Source organism: Anoplophora glabripennis, unplaced genomic scaffold (genome assembly GCF_000390285.2).
Source record: "Anoplophora glabripennis isolate ALB-LARVAE unplaced genomic scaffold, Agla_2.0 scaffold852, whole genome shotgun sequence".
NCBI lineage: Eukaryota > Metazoa > Arthropoda > Insecta > Coleoptera > Cerambycidae > Anoplophora > Anoplophora glabripennis.
This window is the reverse complement of record NW_019416939.1, coordinates 153,643-177,896: the sequence shown is the minus strand read 5'-3', so window position 1 is coordinate 177,896 and position 24,254 is coordinate 153,643. Positions and strand designations below refer to the sequence as shown.

General features: G+C 30.5%; 1 protein-coding gene across 1 annotated transcript in view; it reads right to left on the bottom strand.

The window, feature by feature from the left end:
* LOC108912684 (transmembrane protein 132B) overlaps nt 1-24,254 on the bottom strand; it is a 126,295-nt gene that overhangs the window by 3,132 nt on the left and 98,909 nt on the right. The window contains exons 9-14 of the mRNA XM_018718002.1: nt 22,000-22,309; nt 18,866-19,057; nt 17,022-17,421; nt 12,209-12,366; nt 7,217-7,677; nt 4,450-4,856 (exon numbers count right to left, since the gene is read on the bottom strand). Of these exons, the coding sequence (XP_018573518.1) occupies nt 4,450-4,856; nt 7,217-7,677; nt 12,209-12,366; nt 17,022-17,421; nt 18,866-19,057; nt 22,000-22,309 (1,928 nt within the window). The remainder of the gene's footprint in view (nt 1-4,449; nt 4,857-7,216; nt 7,678-12,208; nt 12,367-17,021; nt 17,422-18,865; nt 19,058-21,999; nt 22,310-24,254) is intronic.

The window sequence follows — 24,254 nt, the reverse complement described above, 5'->3', positions numbered from 1 at the left end:
GATTAGATATGCATTTGCGTGAGAATATCATTTGAAGATAGAATAAGATGCAAGATTCAAGAGAATGGTTATCAATTCGAACATCTATTAAAATTTTTCTTTGTTTCTTCTAAAAGTAAAATTTTCTTTAATAAATATTTTTCATGTTCATAAATAATTCAGTTACTTACTACAAACATATTTATACAAAATTAATAACTTTTTATAATTATTCTGCTTATAAAATAATATTTTTTATTAGAAAACTTTTTTGAATATTGTCATGATAATGATAAAAGGAAATTTTACTTTTAGAAGAAACAGAAAAATTTTAATTGATGTTCGAATTGATAACCATTCTCTTGAATACAGCATCTTATTCTATCTTCAAATGATATTCTCACGCAAATGCATCTCTAATCCTTCCCTCCAATATCATCGCAAGTAGTAGGTGGAACATTGTGTAGAAGATTTTTTATATAGCTCGCAACAAAGATGTCCATTACGGTTAGGTCAGTACTGCGTTGCGTTATTGCGCTGAAGCAATGGTCTGCGCCACTGCACTGATACCAAATTTATTACTGCACTAACGCAATTGAGTTACGCCGACACGCACTCACATTTGAGTCAAATACAGAGTCATGCGCCGTGCCCCGACAGGCAAAGCCGAACAAAACATGTCATCACGCCAAAAGATTCAACTCTTCCTCCGCTGATGCTATTCAGACCGAGTATAATATTACAAGTTCTTTTTGTTGTGCACAGGGATGCACAGGTAGACAATCGCGACGTAGAAAATACAATTGTCTACGGGTAGACAATGACCTAGATGTAGACATAATTTGGAAGTGTTCCTATGTTCCTATTTATAACACCAAAACTAATTCAAGAGCAGGTAGACGTCGTATATACTGATTTTACGAAAGCGTTTGATCGCATTGATCATAAACTTCTTCTACAAAAATTGTAAGTGCTTGGATTTGATCCCGATTTGTGCAATTTTTTGAAATCATATCTTTGTGATAGAAGGCAATTTGTTATGTACTTTGGTCATAAATCAACAGTCTTTACAGCTACTTCTGGCGTGCCTCAGGGTTCGAATTTGGGGCCGCTACTGTTTGTATTATTTATTAATGATATTGCTAATATAATAAACTGCGAGAAACTTTTATTCGCAGATGATTTAAAGTTTTATTCAAAAATTATGGACACTAATGATAGTAGGATGTTACAAACGCAATTATGTGAGCTAGAAAATTGGTGTAATTATAATAGTCTGAATTTAAATGCAAATAAATGTAAAATAGTAACCTATACTCGTAAATGTAACCTCGTTATCTACGATTATGTTTTGAATGAAGTAATACTAGAACGATGCGACTCCATTAAAGATTTAGGAGTAATATTCGACGCAAAACTAAACTTTTCAAATCATATTGAATATGCCACAGGTTCAGCCCTGAAGATGCTTGGTTTCATAACTAGAAACTGTCACTCATTTTCTAATGAGGTAGCTTTGAAGACGCTCTATTATTCTTTTATAAGGTCTAAACTTGAGTACTGCTCGCTTATCTGGTATCCACTGTATGTAAATCATAAGCACACAATTGAGAGTGTACAGCGAAAGTTTCTCAAGTTTTTATGTTTGAAAGTGGATAATTTTTATCCAGAAAGGGGATACGATCATTCTGTATTGGTTGATAGGTTTAATTTTACTTCTTTAGAGTTACGTAGGATTATTAATAGTTTAAAAATTCTTTTTAATATATTTCATAACAATTTAGATTGCCCCTTGTTATTGCAACAGTTTTATTTTCAAATTCCTAGAATAAGTTCCAGACAAAATGTTACATTTTACTGTCAAGCGGTTAAGACCAATATAGTTTTGAAATCTCCTATATATATTATGTGCAAAAATTTCAATTTGATATCTGATACNTATAGCAATTTTACTTTAATACATTAGTTATCTAATTTATCATCCCGTTTAGACAGACACTTTATTAATTAAGTGAAAATTGTGATAAATGTAGGTGTAAGTATTTTATGTTCATGTTTATTCAATATTTCGAACCGACAACACTTTCTTCAGATATAAATTTTTATTGCCCAATCTGGCAACGTTTAGCATCCAATTTAAAGGGACGAGGTCAACGGCGGCATTTACGCCACATCAAAGGAGTGTCGCATATGGGTTAGATATGTGATCACGCCAAAAGATTCAACTCTTCCTCCGCTGATGCTATTTAGACCGAGTATAATATTACGAGTTCATTTTGTTGTGCACAGAGATGCACAGGTAGACAATCGCGACATAGAAAATACAATTGTCTACGGGTAGACAATGACCTAGATGTAGACATAATTTGGAAGTGTCGACAATGTAGACAATGTCAACAATTAATAAAGGTATAAAATTAAACAAAATATTACCTTATTATTTAAAACATCTTTAAAACCATAGTAAGTATAACAAAATAAAACTTAACATTATAAATTGCTGATTGACAGAGTAACAGAAAATTAACAATTTACTAAAAATATTTTCAATTTTTTTCATTTTACATATGAATTAATTTTTTAAAGCGTTCAAAAGTTAGTCGATTTCTAACAGCTGTATGAATATTACCCCACTTTGAAAAAAAAACCTTCAATTTGTGCAGACGACGCGGGTATTTGTAAAAGTCTAATCGCCAATGTGGATAAATTAGGACGTATAGGCTTGCCATTCTCCAGAATATTAAGGGCATTTTTGTGTCTTTTTGGAGCATTTTCACATATCAAACATTTTGCGGCATATTTTCTGATGAATTTTACTAATTCGAATCGTAGCCGGCCAAAATTGGAATTAATTTTTCGTTCGCTCAATAGAACAGCTGTTCAACATTATCTACATTGTCTCCATTGTTTACTTAGTCTACACTGTTTACATAGTCTACGCGAAGTCTACATCTATTGGCTATTTACAAAACCAAGAATTTGAGAAGAAAAGAACACACTATAATCTGTATATCCGATCTACCAAAATAATGTTAAAACGTTATATTAGGAGTAACACCTATGAAAATAATATATGTATTAGAACAAAAAATAGCGTGGCGTATAAAATAACATGACTGTTATTATGATAAAATGGAATATATACATGGGGGTTGGGGGAATTGTCATCATATGTTCTGTGATTGTCACTGTCTCTGCGTATTGTGTAAAATATAGTATAGTTTCAATTTAGGGACTCGATGGTTCAGTGTAAATATAATGAAATCAGTACGAGGGGGGTAAACGACGCCTGCGTTATTTGAAATTTTTAATTGCAGTTACGTGAAAAATTATGCATTTTAATTTTTAACTTTTATTGCAAAACAGAAACAAAATAATTCTTTTATACAAAATTAAAATAATTAACTACCTAACTAGAACCTTGTTTGGTCCAGAATAAAATTTAAAACACATAAAAACATAACAGCTGAGCTGGTGAAGCTGTAGCAAGTCACGGCGTATGTGCATCGGGTGGTGTGGTGATGATACGATGACACCGCTGCGTTAGATGCGCCATTCGTCGCGCCAGTTCAACCGATATTGAGTTACAATGCAATTGAGTTAACGCAGTGGGTTAACTCACAAATGTGCGCTTGAGTTAGTGTATAAACACCGGAAATTTTGCTGCGTTACCCATGTATACTGTCATATTTAAAATCACAAAATTTAATTCATTTCAGGTTAAACTGGAAGGTGCATGACAATTTGGTTATTTTTTAATCCTTATATAACCTTGAATATCGTTATAACCAAACTCCACTGTATTTAAAACCCAGCCCATTGAAAATATATATTAAAAAAGTTATAGAGCAAGAATAATTCTCGCTAAGAAAAGTAAGCAGTATTAAAAAAATTTGTTAAATAGTTGATTTAATTGATGTGAGTAAAAAGGGAAAAAATTATCAAACATTTAATTATCTATGCAATGCACCCAATTTTTTGTTCTCCTAAACAAACACTCCCATTCCATGAAAAAGATTTTTAAGTCAAAGTGATCCTTTTATTGTCTATGGCTAGTACCTATTTAGTTTCTAAGGAAATACCAGTTGGTGTTTAGAGTCTCCGTATTGATAGAGTACTGTAATTAATTGTTGATAATGAACCGTGGGACTCTTGCCATTTTTTAGAGAACTTTCATTCTAACGAAGTTTGTAAAATAAAAATTTTTAAATAAGTATCATTAAACCTGAGATTTTGAGGAGTTGTACATATATGTGCAAAACATGCTGTGTTCTTAATGAACTATCAACCAGTTTGTTGCTTACCATTTAGTCCACAAACACAAATTATCTGAACATCAATACAATAATTAATATAATTATTATATTAAAAAAAAAATATTTATGTGTAGACCTATGTGTTTGATCAAAAAACCATCTGTAGAAATTTATTCCTTAGCTTATTTAAACATTTATACTTATTTATACTTACAATTAGCATTGGGAGATTTGGGATATTGGACAAATTCAATTTTTTCCTCTTTTCTTGGAGCCTCGTGTGGTTCATCATCAAATTCAAATACATGGCATTCCTTCTTATCTACTTCATCCTTTGTATCTCTACCTAATCCACTGTTTGGTCTTGAGCTTGTTTTACTTATGTCATTCGAAAGTCTGTGATGACTAAGTTTGTCTTGGCTTCTATTTCTAATGTGATGATGATGATGAGTTTTCTTTTGTGGAATATGTTCGGAAGAGGAGCTATTCGCTGTAATTCCTATATTTCTGTGAGGAGGTACAGGTGGGCGGTAATCTTCCTCGTCTTTGATGAATTTAGTGCGTTGTGGTTGAAGTGGAGCTCCATGTGGTGGCAAAGGAGGTGGAGGAGTAGGTTTGTTCCTAATTAAATAAACATTTATTTAGATATTAATAACATCAGAAAAGTGAATGTTAACATATCAAAAAATTTTATGAAATATTGACAACCTGTAGTAAAGAATTTTAATTGTATAATTAATTACATACAAAGTATATGTTTTGCTAGTAATCATAAAATAATCCATTAATGATATACAATCACTTTTAAAATTTTATTTTTTGTACCTTTTACATATAAGGTGCCCAAAAAATTAAAGAAAAATTTATAACATAGATTTTCCTTTTCATAAATGTCTCATTAAAATCTGGCTGCTGATACTTCTAATTATGAAAATTGACAGTTAAATAGATTATAAAACAATTTAAGGGTATCAAATGTGTATTATGTGTATGAGTAAAGAAAAACAGTCAGTAGGTATTAGCATAGTCGTAACATCTTTTATGATATTAAATTAAATATCAAAACACAAGTTATATACATATTGTTAGTTACTTTTGAGTGTCATAGGTATCACTTTAAGGGAGGATATTATGGTATGGTTGCTGGTGCTGAATGATTGGACTCGTGTATTAAAGTCGTAATTTGAAATCTGATCAATCAACTAAACAGTCACACTCACAATAAATAATCAAGAGCATTTCTTTATGACAAAGTAACTCAGAAAATCAAAAATTCGATAAATGTCAAAAAAAGGATCTACATACATCTGCATACTGTTTAAATTTGAATTTGATATTTGCAGTTTTCGAAAATATTAACAACAAAACAAAAGATGTATTATTTAAGGTTTAATAACTTTTTATTATAACACCTAGCTATTTATAGGTATAAAGGAAAATAGTGAACAAAAATCAGTCTCACATAGATATTTTTTAAATATTTTTTCTTTGAAAACCAGCCAAACCTTTATTTGATTGTAACAAAATACATATATCTAAAGATTGAACTTAGATGAGAACCATTGGTTTTCCAAACTTTTTAACCCTTTAACCAAGAGTGAAAATTTCAGTAAACCAAAAAAAAGTGATTGTATTTTATTGACATTGACCATGATTAGTGACTTTTTTATACTTACAATTAGAAAAACAATATTGCTGAAATAAAAAAATCTATGATGAGAATATCACTCGTGTAGGAGCCACAATATAATATTTTTTTGAGTGAAGGAGAAGCCATATTCATTTCAAAATATGCAACAAGTGGTTGAATGTTTGAAATAGATTCTTTACTCAAAACTAACAGAAATATTTGATTATCTGACAAATAAATTTTGGTTTTTGTCTTGAACGTTTCAAATTCGGTTAAAAAATCTCACACAGAGGGAGGCGTTCACGAGCGTGCGCAGGGCCGGCGATCCTTCTCCCATGTGCAGGCCGTTCATTAATGTTAACATTTACTGCTGCTAGCGCATTTATTACATGAACTATCAATGTAAAACAATCTGAAAATAAAAGTTTAACCCTTTCTTTAATTGTCTTTAAAATCCCGGTCCGATACGTCCAATAGTTAATTAACAATTAACGTTATAAACATTGTTTTGCACGTCCTTGTTAGTTGTAGAAGGCTACTTAATTTCAACTTTTTGAAATTTTTCTTTTTCGGTACGTTTCTTTGGATTAATTACAACCTATATCAACGATATTAACTTCTAAAATTAACGTTTAGTAATTAAACAATTAGTTGCAAAAAACTAAACGAAATGAATTAACAAATAGCTGTAGCAACAATTTCACGGTCAATTGAATAGACATTTCGCAGTCATGTTGGTCATTGGATTGACCGTCTTTTCCATAAATTTCATCAACATTCATCGCTTTTTGCAACAATAATACACAATTTTCAAAAACTAATATTTCCGCATTCGACCATTACTTTACAGTAAACAGATTAGTGAAAAATGATTCTAGGTACCTTAAATTGTAGGTAATTTAATTGCCTATAACATAAAATAACTAATATTCCGATAGGTCATCTAGATTTTCGTGGGCAGTAAAAAAGTGAAAAAACACATAAAATTGACACTTATTTGCACTTTGTCCACTTAGCGTTACTTCTTTCGAGTTACTTTTTTGATATTATCATTCTAGATACCCTTCCCAGTCATAAAGTGCAATAAAATATCTACTAATAAAGTTTTTAGGTTTTATGATCTAATTCGACTAGAGTATTGTTTTGCAATAGATATTTAAAAAATAACAAGATCATGTAAATTCAATTCTTAAATCTTTTCCCATATTTTGAAGAAACAAAAAAGGGAGGAAGCAATACTGGGACCACCTGGTAAAAATGTACATCTTTTGTGTTAATTAATCTTAATTGTCATTACTGTATTATTAATTAGTAGAAATTATTAATCAGTTCAGTATTTACTGTCACCTACCAAACTTGTAGATCATCATTAATATCGTTAGCTTTATTTATCCCTCCACCAATTTTGCTCTTACAATATGTACTGCTGTCAATGGCCTTGTTTGAATTCACATCAGTCGAGTTTGTCATTGAAGGCTTGCTTGGTAATTCTATATGGCTGGGATTACTGAAACCTGTTGCTGCCAAACAATCTTCGGGCTCACAATAATTTACATTCAGTGGATTAGTAATGATTCTCATATCGGTCGAATTATTGTTTATTGCAGTAGAATTACGATTTGTACTGTCTAATGTTGCTCGGCCTAACCAAACCCAGTCATGGGCATTTGTTGTAGATTCTCTTGGTTTACGTGGCTCACGGTGAATTACTAAACTACTAGGATTAACAGGAGATGGCCGAATGCCTGCTACAATACCTCCATCGATTGTTTTAAACTTAGATGCATACACAACACAAGACACTACAAAAACCTGAAATATAAATTTTATTTATAGTTTAGTATTAAATAAAAGATAACAATACAAAATAGTAGTAATTTATTTGAATATACATTAGGGTGCTTCTTAATTGGGCAAAAAAAATTTTTTTTTTTTATTATTATGCGTGTGACCATTTTATTCTGTTCTAAGGCACAAAAAACTAATATGTAATTTTTATTTTATTTTTAAAGTAATATTTAGGGGTCTCTACCAGCGAATTAAAAATAAAAAAAAGTATTTTTGAAAATTCATTAATTAAGTTCTAAAAAAGACAAGCATACACAAATTATATAACTCATTAGGATAAAAAAAATTGTAACTTATGCTAAAAAAGTAGATTTCTTTGTATCAGGGTACCTTTGCCTGAAATTTTTCACAATCAAAAGAAGGAATTGATTTTGTTCTTCATCTGTGGTAATTAGTTTATTAAATTCTTCAATCAATGCTACACCGCGTTCCGCAATGTCGTTCACCACTCTCATAGAACGTACAATTTCTCTGGAAGCTTTGTAGTCTTCATCTTCTTCTCAAAGACGAGGTTCTTTTTGCAGAAATTCAGACGGAATTCCCAGGATTCTAAAAAATCTTAATTCTCTAATCCTCAATATTTTTTTCTTCGATGTGACTTAGATCCAAGGTGATTCGCTTTGGGCTATAGTCTGAACCTTCTTCATTCAGTTCAATCACTATTTTTTGTTTGCTTTCAAGAGAAACTTCATCAAAAAAAGCAAGGGCAACAAGTCCTTCGGACAGATACCACAAATGCCCCAGGAACTTCGATAGAGCTTTTTTGGACATAGCTTTGTTTATATTTTCAAATTTCTTAAGATTTTTTAACAGCCACAAGTCATTCCTTGGAGCTGAAGTTGCCACGGGAGCTTGGAACCAGCATCTTACATAAATCGTAACGACGAAAACGTAAATTTCAGTAATGGCTTTAAGTTCTTTTTTTGTCAGTTTAAACTGGTCTCTGAACATAAAAAGCTTAAGGCAATAAATTGTTTTTGCCATCCATCGTGCACGATGAAGACCTGCTGGAGCTCTGAATGATATCCCTTTATTAGGTGGTACACCTCCCAAAAATATTATTGTGTCAACAGTTCCTTGTAATCGTCACGTGGTTGATAATAATCATTTAGCTGCTTTTCAGCAAATGAAATTGCGCTGCCTGCTATATTTTCTACGTATTTTAAAGCGTCAGGGTCTGAAGAAACTATACTGAACTTATTCTGGTCAATGTTAGGCTAAGTAGATCTAAATGGTTTGAAGATTAATATTTCTGGTCCACTTGATGGACCTAGTGCTTGAACTATTCAGCAAAAGCATTTTATTTTGTCGCTCAAGTTCCAAGAAAGAATAGTGTCATAAACAGCTGAAGCACACGCCTCCCCAGTTCCATGACTGAGTTTTGGTACTGCCAAAAGTTGATCTACACCCTGTCCTGACACTAAAATGGGAAAGCGATCCACTGTTTTGTGTCCTGTTATATCTCCGATCAGTTTGCCGTCCCAATGAACAGTAAGAGACGTATTTGGATTAAATTCTTTCTTTAAGGATTCCGCTTCCCTTTGCCTTTGCTTCATACGCTGGCAACGAATTGAGGATGAATTTATATTGTACACTGATGGATCGGTACCTACACTTTTGAGCTTTGATGTCAAAACAACAGTAGCTTTCCTGTCACTTAATTTAGCAAAGTCGAGGCTTGTGGATAAGCGTTCATCAAAAATGTTCCTTCTGCCGCGTTTGCGTTTAGGTGGGACTTCTAAAGCTTTGGTTTGTTAGAACTGTGCGTCGCAGACGACATACGCGGTTAGCAGAATCTGTAGCGTTCAACTTTATCGGTTTTAAAGGAGGGTGTTTTGTTAGATTTAGTGCTTATTTAGTGATATGCTGATAAGTGCAGACGAAAATATTTATTATTATTTTGGCAAAATTTTTTTTTAATGACAATGGCTGAACATTTTTTGCTGATAATACTTATTGAAAAAGAACATGAAAAAGATCTTTTAAATTTGATTACTTGTCGTCGTCAAAATAAAAGTGAAGATCGAATGAACAGATGTTTGGAAGCGACGGTATACAATGGGGGCAGTTTTCGTACCAGATCGATTAATTTATCGTCTTTCTCTGGTGAAAACTAGGTTGCCATTTTAAAATTCGTTAAAAATAAATGCCTTTTTAGCACTGTACGCTGTCAGCTCAACTGAACGGCTGCGTTGAAATCAAATCGAATTTGATTTCGACTGAACCGACGACGCACATAATTTTCTGCTTACCGTGAGTCCACCTAAGCAGACTCTAACAAACCAGCTACCCATTTTCTTGTGTTCTTGATTCCTACGTAAGTCTGATGCGCACAACTGACTGTCTGCTTTACGTCGCCTACAGCTCTAACAAACCATAGCTTTAAATCTGCCGTCAAAGGTCCCGCCCTTACGGAAATTTCTGACGTTGAACTTTTACTTTCATTATCACTACTGCTAGTCGAAGAAGATAGTATGCACTTTTCTCGCAGGGATTCAGTGTAACTTTTTTCTCGATCTAAAATACATTGAAGTTTTTCTCCTTTTCTTTCGCTATTTTTTTTAAAAGAACTTTGTCCACTCCGCCTATTGTACCAGGGCGTCCTCTTTTTACGAGTGTCCTTGTACGGAATAATGTGACGAGTAGCATTAGTATGTTTTATAATGTATAAATGATTAATATAACTGTTTTATGTACATTGAGCTGCAAGTTATCATTGTCATAATTTTTTTCAAACTTTGACACGAGGTATCAACCCCTAAAAACCTATCTAAGAAATAAATAAAAAATATAGGTTCGTTTTTTAGGTGATAGAAGCGAATGGCAGGCTGACGCAGTAATTTTTCAAAAGTTGAAAAATAAGAAGCACCCTAATATACATACATACAAGTACAGTCAATCTCAGTTATATTACCAACCTAAAGAGACATTTAAAGTGAGTAGGTCTATTAAAATGTTTCAGACATTAACCTCAAGTTATGACATGGAGTTGGACAAAATGGCATGGACATGGACAAAATACCTGTTTTACAGGTGAATGGTTATAAAGAAATGGACTATCAAATGAGTCATCAATCCTAGACATCCACAAAGAGATGTGACAAACCATCAAATTGCACGCCTGCCTTAATTTCATAATGTAACAGTATTAGTGGTGTCCAATTAAGTGTCAAATGTAAATGCAACTATTCTAATGCAGGAAAATTTATTATAAGGTTTTTTTATCTAATGATATTGTAGAAAACAACTACTCCTGGGCTACATGCCTCATTCAGTATGCTTTGATAGTACCTGCAGATTAATAGATCACTCTCTGCAGCAAGATGGCGACTGCAATTAATTCATCTTGAATCTATTTCTAACAAACAAATGAGTCCGAACATACTTATTGCGAGTTGTTGGCGATACAAGGCATTAGATCGTGGAAATATAATTTGTTGGTGTTCAGAAAGCAGCAGGTTACGATTATCGCTGATCGCATCAATATGTGCGTGTTAAAATTTAAATAGATTCGATAGATCAGATGCATAAAATAAGATATTTAAATTAAAAAATTATATATCAGCCTATTTCATAAAAGGTTTAGTTTTTGAGATATACTATGCTAGTTTTTGAAAAATATGTTTACAAAACTATTTCTGAAATTGAACGTAGTATACAGTTATGTAAATCAAGGGCAGGGATACTAGGGGGTGCTGCAACTGAGAAATCGGAAAACTAATTAAAGATCACTCAATATTTTCGAAATTCGATAAGTGCATTTACATAATTTTAAATTGTATTTCAATCATAAAAAGGACACTGAAAAAAGAGCCATTTTCAAATTATTACTATTTAAAATCTAAATTAGTTTAGGGTACCACAACTGCTTTTATCAAAAACAAGATCTATGGAATTTTATTGTTATAAATATGTCATCAAAAATTCAAAAAAATCCTTAGTAATTTATTTTTATTTTTTTAGGAGTATCGCCCCTAAAAAATTATAAATCTACCCTAATAATGTTTCTTTTAACTTTTAATGGCATTGTACATATTTAAAATTATAAATATAACAAAAAAAAAGTTATAGACTTTTTTTGAGGAATTAATAATTTTGCATATTACATATTCAAATGTGACAACTAATTTTGGATTACTAATATGAAAATTGTTAGTTTCTAAATAAAAAGGAGAAAACTTGTTTTTCTTTGAAATACTTTAGTAGCTGTATCTATTTATTTTAACTAGAATCTTGAAAATTAGTATCAGTATTACACTATATCAAATTAGTGATATTGGAATGTTTCTAAATTTTCCAGATTTTACAGGTAAGTTTAACTGAAAAAACACTTGAAGTTAAGAAATAACAGGATAAATATTTTGATATATCAAACTGTGGATGCAGACAAAAGAACAAAAATATATGTACATATCATATTGGAATTAAAATTACTTTCACAATTCTGTTCCTATAAAGTTAAAGATTTAAACATTACTGCAAAACTAGTACTTACAACAATAGCACAACAAAATGCTGCAAGTAGAACATACATGCTGATTTCTAATGGTTTCATGTGAGTAGCATTGTGATTGCGAAATACACCTTTATTATTTTGGTACTGCCTGGCTTGAACATTTGGTTCCTGAGAATCTTCATCTTTTAAAGGAGTACCTAAAAAAAATAATATTGTAGAAAATATAAAATTTTTTAGGTTGGAGTTTTAATATCCTTAAATAAGTAGTTGAAAAAAAGAGAAAGGATTGTCAAAAATGGCGTCATGTACTCTGAAATCAAATTGTGAAAAATTAAGGAAATGTTTTTAGTTCGATGGTTTCTCGATATACAGGGTGATTCATTAACAATGGGAAAATCGAAAGCTACATTACGCGAGAAATAGTGACCATTGGAGCAAACATACAAAAGTTAAAATTTTAAATCGTTTTTTTGCGATTATTCTGAAAATATCTAGGTTAGGAACTTGAAAATTTGTGAAACTATATTTTTTTAAGCGAAGAATAAGATGCGATTTGCAATTTCAGCGTTGCTCATAGAGGGCGCCACTTACGACCAATTTTACCGAAAATTTAGTTAATGACTTTTTACCCTGTATGTATAACATGAATTACATAAGGGTGTTTTACATTTAGTACTTAATTAGCAGTGATAAAATACTGACAAAATCATTTTCTAAATTATTAAAAAGATATATTTTTTAATTGTTCAACTTATTTTTTCCTGTTTCAATAATATTATAAGTATATTATGAGTAATACCTGTATTTTTTAGATATCCTAAGAATCTGAAACTTGTGGAAGCTCTCCCTAGGTGATGTCAATATTACCGACAACATTTTTGTTTGTTCTGATCATTTTGCGATTAATGATTTTCTGACAAAGCCATCAGGTATAAAGTACTTGTGGGAGATAGCTATTCCAATAATAGCTTCTACTTATAGCAGGTAAAATAACTTTTATATTGATTAAAATATACAAGTAAAAAGCCTTTACAGTTACCTAGTACCTCTTTACCTTTTTATTTAATTTTTATAGATCAGACAGTTCTAATAAGGAAAATATTTCTCTAAATGATGTTCTTACACAGTCATTGCACTTGCCGCAACAAAAACCAGAAAATATATCTACATGTTCATGTTCATCGTCATCGACACTGAGTGCTCAATCAGGCTTGTTATCTACTAAAAATAAGGCTACATATCTTTCTGAAATATATTTGAAATTTGGTTACTTTGTACCAAAACAATGATCAACATTAACTGCATCAGAAATAGGAATGGATTCACCCAATCGTAATAAAATTATAAACGTGAAGTAAGTTATAAAAATATAATTAACAAATTATATATCCTTTGTATAGTCTCTACAACTAATACCCTATAATTTTGCTATCTGCTTACCTACGAGTTTCTAACATTTTTTTTATTCAGTACATTTTAAAAAATACCAAGAAAATTCTACCTGTTACCTATTTATATATTACCATTTTATTTTATATAAACGCTACCGTAAGTGTTTATATAAAATACATCTGGAATAGATAATTCATCATTTTTAGGAAAAGGCCTTATCCATGATATTTTGGAGAATGCCATATTTCTGACATGGATAGTCCAAAAAGAGCAAGAAAAAATTGGAGTACCTATTTGTAAGAAAAAAATAAAAATGCAAACAATAAAGATCCATAGTCTGCAGCAGGCAAAGACTCGTCTAAAAGCCAGAATTTGTAGCCTTAATTCTCTTCTGAAATTTTTGAAAAAGAAATATGACTTAACAGAAACTGTTCAATGTATCATTCATGTAAGTTGAAAAATACTTATTCTTTCTGTGTCTGTAAACAATATGTAATTTTAGGAATATGGAATATTAGGTGAAATCTGTCAAAGATCAAGAAAATGACAATCTCGTAAAACGTGTTCATCTGAGCTTAGGTCGTTTGCCTTAACGTTAAACTTTTATTCAACAGATGCTTATAATTATGCAAGAAGAAGTTTTAACATGGCTTTGTCACATACAAAAACGATTTCTAAGTGGTACAGATCAACGAATTCTTTTTTTTCTTTTCTTAGGCAACAAATATATGTTTTATTATTAATTAAGAATATATTGTTAGGTTAAGATAAAGATTTTAAATAATGCTTTGTAGTGGTTGACAATGTTATACAATACCACTTGTTTTCCTAGTGATAAATGTTTTTTAATACTGCTTTATCACAATGTGTTTGTAGCTCACTTTAGGTATTTAGGTGTGTGTAATGTACTTTTATTGTAACCTATAATTGGGCCTTGTACATGTTAGTTAGGTGCAGTTGGGTGAATAAATAAATTAATAAATAATTTTTTATCCGTGTCAAAATATATGCCCTACACAACTGCCGTTGTGTCTCTTTGGGTATAAGTAAATATACTCTGTCTCTATCCAATCAGTAGTTCTTTATCTAGATGATGGCTACAACTGAATGGAAGGTATTATTTTCACAAAGCTCCTTCTAAGGGTTAGAATTCGTTGGAATATCCAAATCAAAAAGGGCATTGGTCACATCTCTAGAACAGTTCAGTGCAGTGTTAAGAAAAAAAAAGAGTTAGTAAAAAAAGCCAAGAGAAGTTGTAGGAGAACGTTTAAATTCCTCAGTTCATTGCAACGTGGTTTGATAGATATGGCCACCTACGAAAACATATGTATAAACTTTATGTTTGCTTAAATATGGTGCACCAAAGCTATTGTCACTGTAATCTTAATTAAATTTTATTTTATTTTGGTTAACCACTTTTTGGTAAAACTCATTAATAAGGGCAAAACAGGAGGGGTTCGAAAAAGTCTTGTAACTCTGATTTGGCTGAACCAAAATTAGTAAATTTGGTATTATTAAAAAGACTTCACTTAATTTTTTGTTGTATAAAATCATTTTGGTTTCTAAGTGAGGGTTTTTCAAAAACTAACGAATTTTCTCCATTTCCTTGAAAATTGTAAATGGAAAAATTGGAAAAACAACAAGTAGGTATATCAATAAAAACTTCATATCAATAACTTTCAATCAAATTGAATGTATTGGGTATGACAAAAAAATTAATTGCCCACAATTGTTGAGGGAATATTTATGAGCCCCTACGATACTGCACTAAAAATGCCTATTGCAAGTTCTACATGGTACATGTCACTAGTATCAGCCACCTTATAGAGCATTAATTAATTACATCATCAAATCACTAATTGTCTATTTCTTTTAAACATTTTCCTAGTTGGTTGCCATATTGTTAGTTTAAATTTCTTGAACTTTTAAGAGACATATCATTCCTTCAGAAGAAGAAACCGAGTTTTAGAGTTTATTTTTCTTCTCCTTTTCCACCACAATAAGCCACATTCTGTATGCCGAAGCCATAACAACTAAATAACTCCACTGGTGCTCCACTGCTGGAAACTTAGATTTAGTGATCCGACTATAGCCCCTAGAATGTATGCAATCACATAATCGAAACAGCTAGTAAATTTTTAAAATCTATTTTCCCATTTTTAAAGCTTCAGTGCTTACTCTGTGCTAATACATTATACTAATATTGTTATTACAATACCACATGGTGCTTAAGTGTATACAATTTTTTAAATATGTTCTTTGTAGTTACAATGTTTACATTCAAGCTTCCAAAACAAGACTTCCATAGAGAACTATGATATGCGACTTTGGATGGTAAATGCAGGTGACATTAGTATTAAGTGGACTGAATTTTATCTCATTTTAAGCATGAACTGTTCACACCATTTAAATAACTGCAACAGGTGAATACGCTACAAAATAAGCCAATATCATGGAGATTCCCAAGTAGGGAGTGCAATTCCGATATAAAGTCATAATCCCAGTATTAAAGAGATTAATAGTTAAACTCCTGTTGGATCTCGGTAATTGCGGGATCCTGCTTATCTGATATGCAATACTGTTTTTTTTATATTTAGATTGATGATGGAAAAGAAATATGTTTTTAATTTTTAATTATGTTTTTATTAAAGAAACAAAACATTATTCGATTTGTTGGATCCCAGTATCAGTTCCTAGATTAAGGTCAATTAGTGCCTTGCAAATGCATAATTTAACTTTATTAAATGTTCCTATCATTGCATAAAGACTGCTCCATCGAGTTTTACAATCTAAGACAAGTTGTACATCTTTTCCACTCATTTTTCATATAAATTTGCAACATATCATTCTTTGCTGGAGATCTCTTGAAGAGAAAGACAACTTGCGGACTTTCTTAATTAAATCGACAAACATACAATCCCAATTTATCGGTACTAAAATCTTGTGCGGGATCCCGTTATAACGGTATTCCAGTATACCGGGATTGCACTCCCTACTCCCAAGTCTGTTAGGCTATAACCTATGTGATTTTTTAATTTTATTAGGTTTACAGGAAAAATTACGTACTGAAAGAAATCATCTAAGTGAGGTTTGCTCGGGTATTTTAGCTACAGGTACAAATATTTGCAACAAAAAAAACATGTTGCCATAAGTTTTGTTAAAATCTAGTTGCTAGCATAACAAAAAAAGTCTCGTTCTTATTTAACATCCCAGTTGAAAAGTATTTCTTTTTCAAAAAGCTTTAAGGAAAAATGTTCAAAAATGTTTATGTTGGGAAAATAGAAGTGATTCATTTTTCATTTCATGTCACTTTCAAACAAGAAAAAAAAAATTTATTAAAATAAATTGAAATCTATGACAATAGAAATAAATAAGCGAGTAACGAACTTGAAGAAAAGAATGGTAGGTATTCATTCTTCTTATTCCTATAATTAAAATGTATAATGTATGACTAACACACCTTTTAACATATCTTGAAGATCAGAAAATTCTCTTCCAAGTTTTGAATTAGAAAAGCTTCCACCATCATTTTGTAAAATATCACGTCTATGCGACAAATCACTACTGCTAAAATCAACCGTAATAGATGCGGCTGCAGTGGCCAGTGGGCCAGAAGTTTTCATTTTGGGTCTTCCGCCAGTCCTGCATTCTTCTGCCAATAAAAGTGTTACTTGTAGGAGGTCACCACTACCTTCACCAATAGCTATTACTCGGGGGTGGTGAGAAGCAACCATTGGTGCAAATGCTACTACTTCAGGATCAAGACTTTCTACAACTAAATGATAATCTGTGTCTGAAATGTCTCTCAATGGTGTTTTTGAACCATCAGAAAATTCTAGTTCAATATCCAAAAGCCCTTCCTAAAATTTAAAATTATTTGAAATGAAATGAGATGTGGCCTATATACCGGGTGTCCTGAAATTAACGCAACAAAATTTGGTCACATATTCTTAAGACAAATTAAGGAGACCATTATTTTTTACTTTTGCCAAGTATTCTCCTCTTTCGGAGTTACGGCCCCCTGAAATCCGGCCTTGAGAATAGTCTTTTTTATATCAGAAATTTGGTACACAGGGGTTCTATGACATGTGGAATCTGACAGTGATACGCTTTTTGGCAGGGAAACACCTTAAGATACTTTTTCTTCTAGAAAACCATGGGATTGAGAAACTTTTTTGTCACTTGATATTTTTCTCGTAAACGCAATGTTTTCGAGAAAAATGGCAAAATGTGATTGAATGCATATTGTGATTCGTATGAAATTTAGTGATTCTATTACAACAGGGTTCTGAGATATAAAAAAAAAACTATTCTTAAGGGCAGATTTCAAGAGGCTGTAACTCCGAAAGAAGGGGTCACTTGGCAAAAACAAAAAATATGCGTCTACTAAATTTGTCTTAAGAATCTGTGACCAAATTTTGCTGCATTAATTTAGGGACACCCTGTTATAAACAGGGTATTTGCAAGGGAATAGATCATTCTTCAAAGATAGTTTTCTTGAATAAAAAACCGATTTAGATCAATTTACCTTAGTTCAATTTTACTTCTTTTAAAAAGTTAGTCCCATAAAAACATTTTTTCTGTTAATTTTTAGATATATCAACGAAATTTGACATAAGAAATTTTTAGGGTACACCTCTATCTGAAAGTCAACGTCTACTGAATATCTTTAAATGTTGAGAAACCATTTGTTATATTTACTAGATGCTACTATATGAAAACAAGTAGAAATAAGTAAAATATATACATATTATTAAAATTATAATAAAAGCAATAGAAAATTGAAATTCATTATTCTGCAATAACAATAAATCTTTTGCAATAAATATAGTCTCATAAAACACTTGTTTTCTCAAAAAAAATTGGGCAAGAAACAAAATATTGTGTTTAATATTCTTAGTAGGTATGTTTTAGATAGCAAAGAAAAAAAATGAAATAAAAACGTTTATTTGAAAACCCTTACCTAATTTTTTAAAGTATTATTGTATTGTATTATTTTATGTTTGTAATTACTTCACAGATTCAATTACTTCACCTCTGCTTATATTTCACGACCGTTTGTTTCATTACTACCAATTATAACGGAAGTGAACCTTTTGCGAACTTAAAATAATAATGACATCCAAAAGGTTAAACTTTTCCTTTTACAATGAGTTTATTAACTGTGATTTTAAAATAATAAAGACTGAAAGGATATATTATTTTAAAATTATACTGTAAAAACTTTTAATGTGCGTTTAATGATGTAGATATAATCAAGAAAAGAACAGTAACAACAAATTCTGGTAAATTTACAGATTATACCTGATATTGTGCAGTTAACTTTCTTGTTATGCCAGTTTCAGCTATATATACATTTTCAATGGAACTATCTGGCGATATGTTAAGTTGCAATCCTGAAACTACTTGAACAGAAAGTCTCGACAGTGCCACTTTATCGTTCCCTACTCTGATTTCTTTGGAACCATATACACGGCTAGTTATAGGAGATAGTACCTAAAAAGAGTAAAAAGTCACATTAAAATCAAAATGAAATACCATTACAACTGAACTAGTATAATGTAGTTAGAAAACTTTTGCAGCAAATTTCTATTTTTAAAATGTTGGTATAGATTTAGCTTATAGTTTCATTGAAAAAAATATATTAACGATTTTTACGGGAAATAATTATTTTGTAGTATCAAAATTAAAAGTTTATTATGTAATTTAGTAGGCAGTGGTAGCGTACAAAATTAATGTGATCAGTCTCCTAAGCTCAAATAAAGAACTTTCATGATGAAGAAATTTCAAAGGAAATTTTCAATATAAAAAATTAAAATAGAGGTAGTCGACCTCAGAAGGGGTTACACATAATAATTTACAAAATACTTTTTTCTTGATCAACTGATAAATACAAATAGGTGTTTTCTTATAGCTGTTTTACATGGACAATTTATTTATGAATAAATTCACAAAGTTCTTCATGAATTAATTAACAAATTTATTTGTAACTGGTTTGTTTTACACTGCTACAGACTTCGTGAATTTCTTTGACACATAAATCAGCTCTACCAACAAATCAAAAAAGCAAATAAATTTCAAAAATGTCACCTTTCCACTCATAAGGTGTGGTACAACAGTGGTACCGTTTTGACACATATTATATAAATATTAGTTTTTGTAAGTAACAAATCTCTAAAAACAATGCAAAACAAGTACGACACCACAGAATTATTTACATTTTTCAAATAACATAACCTCATTACCGATCTGAGGCTGGAAATTTGTTGTGTTGGTGCTTCTGAACTTCAAGAAGAAATTGACAAAAATTACAAAACATGTTCTAATTCATCAAGAAATTGATGAATAAATTCATGAAGCAGATTTGCTGCATTACACTTGTCTAATTTCTTGATGAAACGACTTCATGAATTAATTCATCAATAAACTGTCAATGTAAAACAGCTTTTATTTTTTACAAAATTTTTATTTTTCGTAAAGTTACAGTACGTTGAGTTGTTAATGTCAAGAAGTTTGAAAATGGAATATTAATATTAAATTAATATTTGAGTAGGTATATATGAAACATTAGTCTCAAATTAAAATTTAAAATATATCACTACGAAGGTGTATATTGGGTAACTCAAACCATAACTTTTTTCAGATTAGATTGAATATGAGTAAAAAATTCAATAAGAATGAAGGCTGTCGAATGAGAATAAAAACAGGAACAAAATCAGGAGTGGAAAAGTTGAACACATGTTTACTGAACACATACATTTTTTCCAAAAATGTACTTAGATAACATAAATTCAAAAATGTACTTAGATGACATCAGTTCCACCAGAAACAATTCAAGATTCAGTAAGAAACACAATTCACAGAGAATACTTTTTTGCATCGAACACTAAGGGAAACAATTTGAATAATTTATGTAATTTATATTTATTTGTTTCCTGCTATTATTTATTTATTTATTTATTTATAATTTATTGTTAATTATAATATTATAATTTATAATTTATTGCCAATTTTTCACAATAAAATGTAAAAATATCTAGTTTTGACTTATTGAATATTGTGTCACTAAAAACAAATATTAAAAACACTTGAGTAGGTACTTATTTACAGCAGTACTTAAATGATTGTTTACATTTAAACAGAAATGTAAAAATTTTGATTCATTTTTTCATGGCAACTGCAATTAAATTAAATAAATAATAAAATTGACACTTTTTGTGGTGGGAGGTTGGAAAAAATGTTATTTTCGGGAATTTTCAAGGAAAAATCGATGCAAGATATAGTGTCAGGAATAAAAAAAGCTTCATTGTACATGTTTTCAGGTAGTATTGTGAATTTTTCCAAACGAGTTGGATTCAAATTGGCGTCTGTAGGGAAATTACCAATTCAAATAATGTTATGAGTGTTACTTTTTAGTTAACTTGTTATCTTCTGTTTAACTTTGCATTTATTTGTAAAATAAATTATTATGATATAGGTATATGCATTAATTTTTCTAATGCAATTGTAAATTGTTATTACATAACTCAGCAATAACTAAAGGTTATCATGTTTTTTAATACAATAAATGTTCATGCAAAATTAAATTATAATTTATTTATTTATTTCCTAAGTACTATATTTATACTCAAAAATTATTAAAGATTGTTTTTAATGATAGATGGATAATATTGAATATTTGAGTGTAGTTTTTTATTAGGATAAACTTTCCTTAATAACGATTGGCGTATTGTAAAAAATAAAGGTACTTTACTCTTGAGCAAAATTTACATTTTTCGACAAACCTCGTATCGTATATGACTGCAAAAAATTGAAATCTGATTATTTCATTTTGGGTGTTAGGCCATCTAGAACTTTTTTATCAAGAATAACTAGGCTGAAAATCATATTATACAAATTCTATATTGCATATAAAAAAAATTTGTCAGACAGTCAGCTGAATGTGGGGACAGAGCTAGTCAGTCGCAGCCCCGATATGTATGTATATACAAAAATAAATAATGTGCAATTCGTTTACTATACATCAAAACTTTTGTGAGGATATTAATTGTTACATTAACCATAAACAAAATGGTCAGTCAACGATTTTGTGGGACAACACCCGTTCCCGTTAGTAAGCGAAAAATAAAATAAAAATTTCGTGCGCGCCATCAGCGTTGCAGGCGGCGGCGGCTCACTCTTTTTCTTATAATTATTCAACGAACTATTTACAGATATTGTTTTAAAATATCAATATAATTTTTTCACAAAGTTTTTACAGATTTTTCAATATTTCTTTCATAATGATGTACAATTTTATTAAATTATGTACCTATATAAAAGAGCGACGCCTGAAACGCCGATGGCAAACAATTTATTTTGCCTCTGGCTCTCCGTCTATTAGACTGCATAAGGTTTGAGTCACCTGGTATATTGTATTTAAATACTTAAACGTTTACCTGAACTTCTGTCCTTCCCATAGTTCTACCTTGTAATATTCTTCCATGCAGACTTGCAATCCTTGGATCACTTACTCTTAACCAAGGCAAAACTAAATCTGTAACTCTCAGCCATGTTCTTCTGTTGATCAAATATTTAGTACGGCCGGAATCGTGATCTGTTGCAAAAAAGTGGGCATACACATCTACAGATGTTTGTTGATATCTTAATCGACAAACAGGCTTTTCTACCACATTTGCCATATCATTAGCTCCATTTCCATTCCACCCATTACTATATGAACGTTTTTTTCGTCTAGATTTTGTTACACTAAAGCAAAATAAAATTCTATTCATTCACTGTTAAAAACAAATCAAAATGTACACAAGAAACTCAATAGCTTTTACATTTGTGAAATGTATTATTTTTACTTTGATAAAGTCACAAAATATTTTTTAATAACGACAAGAAAAAATAGAAAATTGGAAAATAAATTAAGATTAGTGGCATGTTTGTTAAGGTGATCATTTTGTTATTCCAATTTAATCAGGGCATATGTTAATATAAAAATTAAAAGTATTATTTTCAATTTATTAATTTATTGAAAGTCTTTCATAGTTTATTTCAAACATTGCTATTGGTCTTTACAATATATAGGTGTCCCAATATTTCGTTATAGAAATATTACAGGTTTTGGAAACAAAACAAAGCAATTAACTAAATTTACTTATGTCAAAAGTTGCTTCGTTTAGCCATTAGAGGGCGTCAAAGTGGACAAAAAATGTTAGCCAAATAACTCTGGAACGATTTGTCCAATTTAAATTAGTTTTGCTATATTAGTACTTGTGATAGGAGTCATTTTTTTAAAGTTACACAGTAACTGTATTCACAAAAATAGGAAAAGTACATCCCCACAACTCCTAAACAAATATACCTACTTATTTCTTTCTTACAATTTCTGTTTTTGTTTTGTCATTGAGGTTATTTGTCATAAAGATAAGGGCTTCTTAAGCTCTTTTCCTGCTTGTATTTTTTTTTATTTTTCTAACAGTTTTACACGGATTCAGTAAAATTAAAAAATACGCATTCATCCCATATTTCCTCCTTTTTGTAAATTATATGTTGAAATTTGAATTTCTTGATTTTTATTTTATGAGCATTAAATTAGATGAATTTGATGAGAATTTACTGTTTGCAGAATAAAGAAAATCTGAAATGAATCTGATAATTTGTATTTTTTGAAAGAATTATAGCAGTAAAATTTTCAGCTACAAGTTTCTGAAATCCAAGGCATATTATTTCATTTCTAATACCAAATGAAACAAATTTTTGATGACAATTAAATCAGCTTGAAAATTCGTTAACAGTAGGTAACCAATAGAATAAATAATTAATTACTGAAAAGTGTTAGAAATACAAAAAATTGTAAGAGGAAAAAGCAAGAAGAAAAAGCTTTTACTTTTGTGATAAAATATCAATTGAAGTTGTAAGATCACCTGCAAAAAAATATGGGCATATTTACTTCAGTATGAAGGTATTTTTCATGTTTCTGTAATAGACCAAGGCGGATCTGTCTTGAGGTGGATGTGAGAGAGGGAAAGCATATTTTTTCTGGATTACCTTCAGTACGACTCACATACTAAAAGTATAGATCCCTAGATCTATCAGGTCGAGGTCCGGAACATTTTCAAAATTGCAAAAATGTTTCAAAACATTTAAAAAAATACCTATTGTATCCGAGTTTTGAAATCTTGGAACCTGTGCATTTTAGAAGAATATTAAAGAGGAAAAAAGTTTTAGATTTGAATTTTTCACAATATACTGTTAAGTTAAAAATGTTTAAATTTATTACCGATGTTGCAAAATAGCAATAATTGATAAAAAAAAGGCAAAATAATCAAGTTTTTAGGATATTTTTTAAAAATATTTTAATTGCTCCGAGGGCAACAACACACCAAATTTCATTAAAATCGGTTCGATAGTTTTCGCAAAATAATTTTTTGAAAAAATTTTTTTTAATTTTCAAAATGTTGCACAGCCTCAAATAAAGCATCTAGATACTTGAAAATTTTTTTACATAGAAAAGACCGCTCAACCTTTCAAATGGTTTTTGAAAAATTGAAATTGGTTGATTAGGACGGCCACAATAAATTTTTAAAGTTAACACCCTTTTTTTATTTTTAAACAATTATATTACATTTATCAATTTGCAATTCAGTTTTTTTCAAAAACTATAATTTTAAAGTACTCAGAAAGACGCTTCTTTAAAAAAAAA